At 36.1% G+C, this 7736-nt stretch overlaps 1 protein-coding gene across 1 annotated transcript; it reads left to right on the forward strand.

The window, feature by feature from the left end:
- The first annotated feature begins 1273 nt into the window (after positions 1 to 1273).
- Positions 1274 to 6656, forward strand: LOC122145035. Its single transcript, XM_042756281.1, has 4 exons — positions 1274 to 1841; positions 2319 to 2352; positions 3667 to 3729; positions 3868 to 6656. The coding sequence occupies exons 1-4, from the start codon at positions 1740 to 1742 to the stop codon at positions 4293 to 4295; spliced, it is 627 nt and encodes a 208-aa protein (XP_042612215.1). The 5' UTR covers positions 1274 to 1739; the 3' UTR covers positions 4296 to 6656.
- The last annotated feature ends 1080 nt before the right edge of the window (positions 6657 to 7736 follow it).

Raw genomic sequence — 7736 nt, forward strand, 5'->3', positions numbered from 1 at the left:
AATGTTGCCCATCAACTGTTCAGATACAAAAAAAAATCAAAATACCTTCTTTTGTGTTCAACCAAAGAAAGAAACTCCTAAACGTTTTGGAACAAGTGGAGGGCAAGTAAATGATGACAAAGTTTTCATTCTGGGTGTGAACTACTTTAATTTCATTTGCCGTTACAACATCAGCTGTTGCATAATCTGTGATTATTTACCTTTATTTGTATAATGCTTTATACAATACTGATTGTGTCAAAGCAGCTTTACAGTGTCAAACAGGAAAATAATTCAGAACCATGAATGAATCATTCAGAACAAGATTGGATGAAAAAAATCACTAAAAGATCTGATTCAAACAAATTATTATTTTACAAACCAGCTACATCTTTAACAATCCTCACACAATTGCTACCAGACGGCTGTTCTGGAGGATGTGAGATTTATTGCACAAGTAGACTACTTTGTTACTTTAACATTGATTATTACAGCCTTTTGAGACTAAATATCTTCATTCACCCTCAAAGAGATTCTCCAAAATTTCTCCTTTTGATATAGGTTTGTAATGACATGAGGGTGAGAAAATGATGAAAGAATTTTCATTTCTGCACTCTAAAAAAATCTGGGTTGTTTTTTAACCCAAATGCTGGGTTTGGCCTTTTGGGTTTTTTTTTTTTTTTTTTTTTTTTTTTTTTTTTTTTTGGGTCAGTGTTTGGGTTGTTTTTGTGTTACCCAGCTCCTGGATCAAATATAACAACCCAATGTTTGGGTAGTTTTAGTGTTACTCCTGGGTCCTGGGTCAGATGTAACCCAGCGGTTGAGTTATTAATCGTAGGGATTTTGCATTCACTTCAGGAGAAAGCATTCTAAACGCCATCGTATTGATGCAATTTTTCGGTAAAATACAGGTTTGTGTTCGTTTTATTTTATCTATAAAATCGTTAATGTACTGTATATCATTCAATTTTATGCAAAGAATCATACATAATACTTTGGATGTTAAAATATGTCTTCAGAGCTGTTTACCGTTTGTTATGGGCAGGTAGGTTATAGAGGCAGTCACAGCATGTTTCGTCTGTGAGTGAAACGCAGGGTGGCAGTCCTTTAGTAAAAAATAAGATAGTATTATAGTAAAAATTAATCAACGCATTATGCTGGATTAAATAACCCATCTTGTATTCTGTTCTATATTTACCTAGCTCTTGGGTTAAAAACAACCAAAACTGGGTTGTTTTTAACCCAGTGTTTTTTTAGAGTGTGGGTGAACTGTGCCTTTAAGAGTTATTTTTCACTGTCACTTGTCATGACCTTTTACAATTAAAGATTTGAATGTCTGTGTCTTTCAAAAATGATACCATTTCAGAACTGACATAAGGGAAAGTTTCATTGTCCTCCATCCACCAACTATGTCACCTATTTTGGTAGATTTAGGTTTTATTGACTCTCCAGACAGGTAATCTGATAAAAGAGTGAAATTACAAACAGTGCTAATAACTCAAATGAAACAAGATGCTGGATAAGATTGCAACAAGAAATCAGTGAAATGCATGAAAGCATGCTCAACATAGTGAAAGCTATGAGTTTTCTGTTACCATAATCGCATCCACCCTCATCTCACCCACAGGTGATGCAGAGTAATAGCGCACCGTTGAACGCGTGGGAGAGACTCCTATCTCATTATATTCGACAACTTCATCCGGTACAAGAGGCATTTCTTGTTTGAGACTGTAGTTATTTCAACTTCTTGAGGAGCAGGCATGGATACAGCGCGAGCAGCTAGGACGCATATTATCTGGACATCGATAGCTTTGGTCTTTATTTTAATCGCATCGTGCTTGGCATATGTCTTCATATCGAAGGTAAAAATAATTGGATCTACAGCCTTAGAATTTCAGATTCTTCATCTGGCTAGATATTATTTTGCACAATAAAACTACCTCGTGTTCAGGAATCTGTGGGACACTTTGAAGAATAACTCGGCGATTGGTTTCTTTGAATAAGAGTCTAGTAAGATTGTTTACCATTCTAGCTTGCGGGTTTAATATTTTTATGAAAGAGAGAGAGAGAGAGAGAGAGAGAGAGAGAGAGAAGGTCCGATCCTCAGTTCACGTACACAGAGGGCAGAGAAACACTTCCTTGTTTTCCATCTTACAGCTTTCTCCAGCATGTTATAGCTATGGATAGCTAATTCATGGATCAAGTTGCAGAGGGCGTGTTTGTAAAAAACGAATGAATGCATTTATGCGTATTTACGTAGGCTCTGCTTTAGTGCAATCTAGGCTACTTTAGAAACAGCCTATGCATGACAGTGACATGTCTTACTGTAACTTCAACAGGTGCCTGAATGCCAAAGTAAGAACATCGTGAATGGTAAGTTATACCTAAATATTTCCTCATGATTAAAGTACTTTTTGTGTATTTTATCAGCGACTATTGGCGGAATTCATTTTCTTTTTTACTAAATTAAATTGCTCCTTAAGCTTTTTGTTTATAATCTATGGGAGAAAAACACTGCGTTTATATTTAAAGTGTATCTTTTAGCCTTTAGTCTATATAGTGTGCTTCATCAGTAAGGTAGTCTATATATTGAGTTTGTTCGTGTTAGTCCATAAGTCACGTTACGCGTTTTAGAAAGTTCCTGTGGAGGGCGCGATCTGTTGAGGGTGCAAGTCGCAATCATTTGGCGCAAAACAAAAAAAGATCTAAACTTAAGAACACGTAAGAATTTGTAATAATTTTTGCTATATATTTGATATTAAAAAAAGAGCTACATAAAAAGAATACTGTTGTTATGGTAGGCTAACCTCCTCAGCAAATGCGACTCCTGTTCACGAGCATCTTTTCGGAAAGTTGAAACTGCGGTCTGATTAACTTGTAATTTGAATTCTGTCGTTACTAAATAAAGCGTTCGAAACACCTATTAAAACATATATAACGTGTAGGCTATATTAAGACACACACACACACACAAAACTCCGTCCCATTGGTTTGACACCATAACCACCCACAATCACATAAACACTTTGTTTACATGAAAATTGAGCATGATTTAAACATAACTGATCGTGATTTACTGTGTGTTTTATAGACAGTGAAATAAACAATAAAAGTTGATACGAACCGCAACTAACATAAAAAGAAAGGCTATTGGAAATGGTAGAAAGGTTCTGACAGCTCTTCTTTGATTGATTGTTTAACGGTAGTATAATAACTGTGGTTACTGTAATGGTAACATACTATAATTTTAGCATTCTGTATAACCGAGACAGTTTTTGTTGCGCGTGTGTTTGTGCACTCTCAGAAAAAAAAAAGGTACAAAAGCTGTCACTGGGGTGGTACCTTTTCAAAAGGCACAACTTTTTACCTAAAGAGTCCATATTGGTACCTAAAGTGTACATATTAGTACCTAAAATGTACAAAAGTGTACCTTTTGTAAAGGTACTACCTCAGTGACAGCTTTTGTACCTTTTTTCTGAGAGTGTGGGAGTCTGCTGTGAGAATGTATTGGGTGGGGAGCCGCGCTGTCTCGCTTTGTTTTTGTGTAAATGCATTTTTGTGGTCTGCTTCATCAGATTTTCCTGTACATATGTGAATTTTTGTTGTTGTTATTTTTAATCAACATTTGTTCAGTGGTGGATAACTTGGAGATGTGTGCGGATGTTTTTCTTTTCTTTTTTCTGACAGTCACTGAATGTACAGAAAGTATGTTCAGACATCAAATCTCTCAAGAACACTGGCTTCTAAAAGGTGATTAGCCACAAATTTGTTTCTAAATGTATTTATGAAAGACTATAAAAACTATATTAAAGTTGCATAACTTAATATAAACCTCTGTGATTCTATAATGAGAATTCTTGCTACATGTTTATCTCTATCTTTTTTAAGCTCAGAACTACAGTCAGGCAGATCATCGTTTGGTCTGGGAGGATGAGTGGCTGGGATACAGGGTTGAGAGAGAGCGTATTCTGGACCAGACCAACATGTGGATGGTCATTCGAGAGAAAGGTGTCTACCTGGTCTACATACAAGCTAACTTCATTCTTAGGACAGAGAAGAATAGCAGCTCTACTGTAGAACTGAAAATTATAGTGGATTTAAGTTATGACGGGAAGAAGGAGATGTTTTCAGCCGCACATGACACTCAGGTGGTGAGTGACAACTCTCCAGATGCAAAGCTCAACACGTTCCTTCTGATGAAACTGCAATCAACAAGCCAGTTATCAGTGAGAGTTTTTCCAAGTCATTTGGTGAACTACCAACCCAGACCCTTCTCCACTTTTATCACTATCATAAAATGGGCAGACAACTGGTAGACTGTTGCATATATTGCAGGAGTGATTGGCTTTCCAGGTGAAAACCATATCCATATCCAGTTTTTACAATGACGGTTGTTCTTATATTCTTGTTAGCTTTAAATGTGACATTTTGAGTGGACGCGGTCTCAAGATCAGCTGCTAGAACACCTGAGATTTTCCAGCTGTTGTACTAGGAAATGCTCGCTGACATTAACAAGGATTGCGTGGGGGGTTGTGATACTTTCTTGGTGTTTTTTCTTCTTCCTTTCGAAATATGAAGATCGCATCTCATGATCTTCTCAGAAGCATGACACATTTTCCTCTCAACAGATATATGAGTTAGGTTTGTTTTGTTTCAGTTTTTTTATGAGTCAAGACGAAAAAAGGGCATGATATACTGTTTATGAGCACTGACTTTGAAGATTCTCATGTATTACTTACATAAAAGATGTCATAACTGCCTGCAAAGATTGTTTTACAAAACAGTAGTAAGCTAATTTCTGAGTAAGTGGGTATTTCTTTAGCGAAATGCATCTTCCTGTATATATAATCATGCAGTATTTTAATCATCGACAGCTGAATGTAAACACCTCTTAATACCCTATCTTTGTCAAACATCAGTGTTTGATATAAATGCTCACTGTGTCAAAAGCTAAGAATATGGAGCTATATTTTATTGTTTAAATATGTGCTTCTTTTTTAAGACAAGAAATCAGCATTTTTATTTGTCAAAGTTCTTGAAATGTAGTGCCAGATTTTAGCTGTAAGCAGATTCATCCAGCCACAGAAGCAATTAAATGTTCATGAATGTCATGGAAATGTTTCTGATGGTGGTGGTGAATGGCTAGGGGTGGTAGTGGTGATGTTTTTTGTTTTTTGTTTTTCACAAAAAAATACCACTAGTTACACTAATCCAATCAGTCAAGCAAGCCGTATGAATCTGAACAACATCAGCTGTTTTAATGTGACAGTCGAGTGTTTTCTTTTCCAGCGAGTGTGAAAGTTTCTTTTCCAAACCCAGTATTTTTTTTCTGTCAGGAAAACACCATTTATGATGATTCATACTTTTTATTTTTTTTATTTTTTTTGTATTCAGATGATCCACACCAGCTGTCCAAATCTAAAGAAGATATTTAAAATAAGACAGTTAATTTAATGCTTTTTATCTTCTTCTTTTTTTTTTTTGTATGAAAGTTTTGTACTTTCACAGCTAAGCCCTTATACATGTTATATCTAAAAAGGTAATCGTTCACGCTGAGTGATTTTAATTGACTACTTTTTTTTTACTGTTCTCAAATATGCAAACAATATTATATTTATGTCATTTTAATATTTTTATTTAAACTAATAATTATAAATAAAGCAATGTTTTTCCTCTGCATGCCTCATATTCTGTAAGTTAATTCCTGTATATTAACCACATCAACAAACATCACACTTCAATAGAAAATTGTACAACTAAAATGGTACAAAATATCAGTTGTTTAATGTACTTGGGTAGAATGGCAAATTAAGCCTTATAAAAAATAAAATACCTTAATAAAAATGTATAGACTATTTATTCAGAGAGGAAATATGGTTTATGTCTGTCAAATTATTAGTGTTGTGTTCCCTGCAGAACCAAAACAGCATAACCATGAACCAACATTACACTGTAGGAGATTTTTGTGTGACAGCCCTAATGAGAATTTACAAAATATCTAATGGTTGTAATTAGTTTTGTTTCTTTATTCGTTTTCAGCTATCAACTAACATTCCTAGAATGTTCTGGGAACCAAAAACGTTCAGTTGGGTGATTCTCAATGTAACATCTGGATGCTGAACAAGGAGGTGTAAGTCCTGAAGTAAAGCGTATGAGAAGGGCTGATTTAGTTGATATAGGCCTAGATGTAGGGGTATGTACTGCCCCTTTGTGGCAGAGACTTTAAATCTGACGGAAAAAGGTGAGTCAAGTCTGAAGTTACAGGGTTTCAGTTGAGTCATGTTGTGAATTTAATCTTCAAAGCGTTGCTAATGAAGAAATTATGAATGAATAAATCACGTTTTTGTATCTGCCCTGACTGAGTAAATAAATAACCTTACCTTACACAAAGGCACTCAGGTTCGCTTCCAAAGGCAGGGTGAGCTTGGAGACATGGACCCTAAAAATAAAGACAATCACTTTATTAAAGAATACAAAAATTAAAACCAACATTACCAGGCGCGGCACCTCTACTGTATATAAACTGAATAAATAATAAACTGTAAATGTGTTCAGCAGTCTGCAACAAATATTTTTAAGTCATAAAATTTAAAGTGTATAGGATATATTATAGGAAGTGTCTATTTACACTAAGTGAAAAGTTGTGAAAAGTCCCATAGACTGCCAAGTAAAATACATTGTCAAGGTCCAGAAAAGTATGAAAAGCATTGTCAGAATAGTCCATCTGCCATCAGTGATTCAACCGTAACGTTATGAAGTGACGAGAATACTTTATATACACAAAGAAAACAAAAATAACGACTTTAACAATTCCTCTCGCTCTTCTGTGTCAGCCGCACTGCCCTGATGCGCTGTTTTCTTTCAAACCAAAGTGTAAATATACATAGAAAACGTATCCTTGTGGTTCGGCTGACACAGTATAGCGTACGCCGCCTGCATCCAGGTCATATTCTCCAAAATAACGCCACAGTGATGTGGGGAGAGACAGAGGAGAGGAATTGTTGAATAAAGTCATTATTTTTGTTTTCTTCATGTACTAAAAGTATTGTCGTCGCTTCATAACCTTACGGTTGAATCACTGATGGCAGATGGACTATTCTGACGTTGTTTTTCATACCTTTCCGGACCTTGACAATGTATTTTACTTGGCAGTCTATGAGACAGTCTCAAGCCTCCTGGCTTTAATCCAAAATATCTTACATTGTGTTCCAAAGACGAAGAGGCTTTTACGGGTTTGGAACGACATGAGGGTAAGTGACTAATGGCAAAATTTTCATTTTGGGGTGGAGAATCCCTTTAAGGCATTAAGTCTATAGAATTCTGTGTGTGTGTACTTCAAGGCCATCAATCAACATTAGCTTGCCCCCCACTGGTTGAATAATGCAAGGACATTAGATCTGTGCCAAATATGTGTGCATGTGTTAAGACTACGGGTGGAACGGTTCGCAGAGGACCGCAGTTCAACTTAAATTTGACAATGCATCTGTAATATGGTTTGCTATAAATAACACGTAAAACAAACAGGGTTTGGCTGTTTCTGTTGATGAATGCGCATTCTGGCTTCCAAAATTTTTTAAACATTTGTTTGCTTCTTCCAGCATATGCGTCAGTCCTCATGGAGTCTCAGAGAGGAATACTGCAGGTCACCACAGGCTCCACGAGAACACAGCACTGTCTTGTCCTCCACTACACCTGCTCCTCTTTCCAGGTCCCTCCAGAGGATCAACAAGATGAGGCTGTTGTTGTGTATCTAGCAC

The sequence above is a fragment of the Cyprinus carpio genome, chromosome A5 (assembly GCF_018340385.1).
Source record: "Cyprinus carpio isolate SPL01 chromosome A5, ASM1834038v1, whole genome shotgun sequence".
Taxonomy (NCBI): Eukaryota; Metazoa; Chordata; class Actinopteri; order Cypriniformes; family Cyprinidae; genus Cyprinus; species Cyprinus carpio.

Bases quoted from the DNA above. Each gene is read 5' to 3' on its own strand.
- LOC122145035 (XM_042756281.1), top strand. From the start codon at position 1,740: ATGGATACAGCGCGAGCAGCTAGGACGCATATTATCTGGACATCGATA. The intron at 1,842-2,318 runs GTAAAAATAATT...TAACTTCAACAG, and splicing joins CATATGTCTTCATATCGAAG to GTGCCTGAATGCCAAAGTAA. The intron at 2,353-3,666 runs GTAAGTTATACC...TTTTTCTGACAG, and splicing joins AAGTAAGAACATCGTGAATG to TCACTGAATGTACAGAAAGT.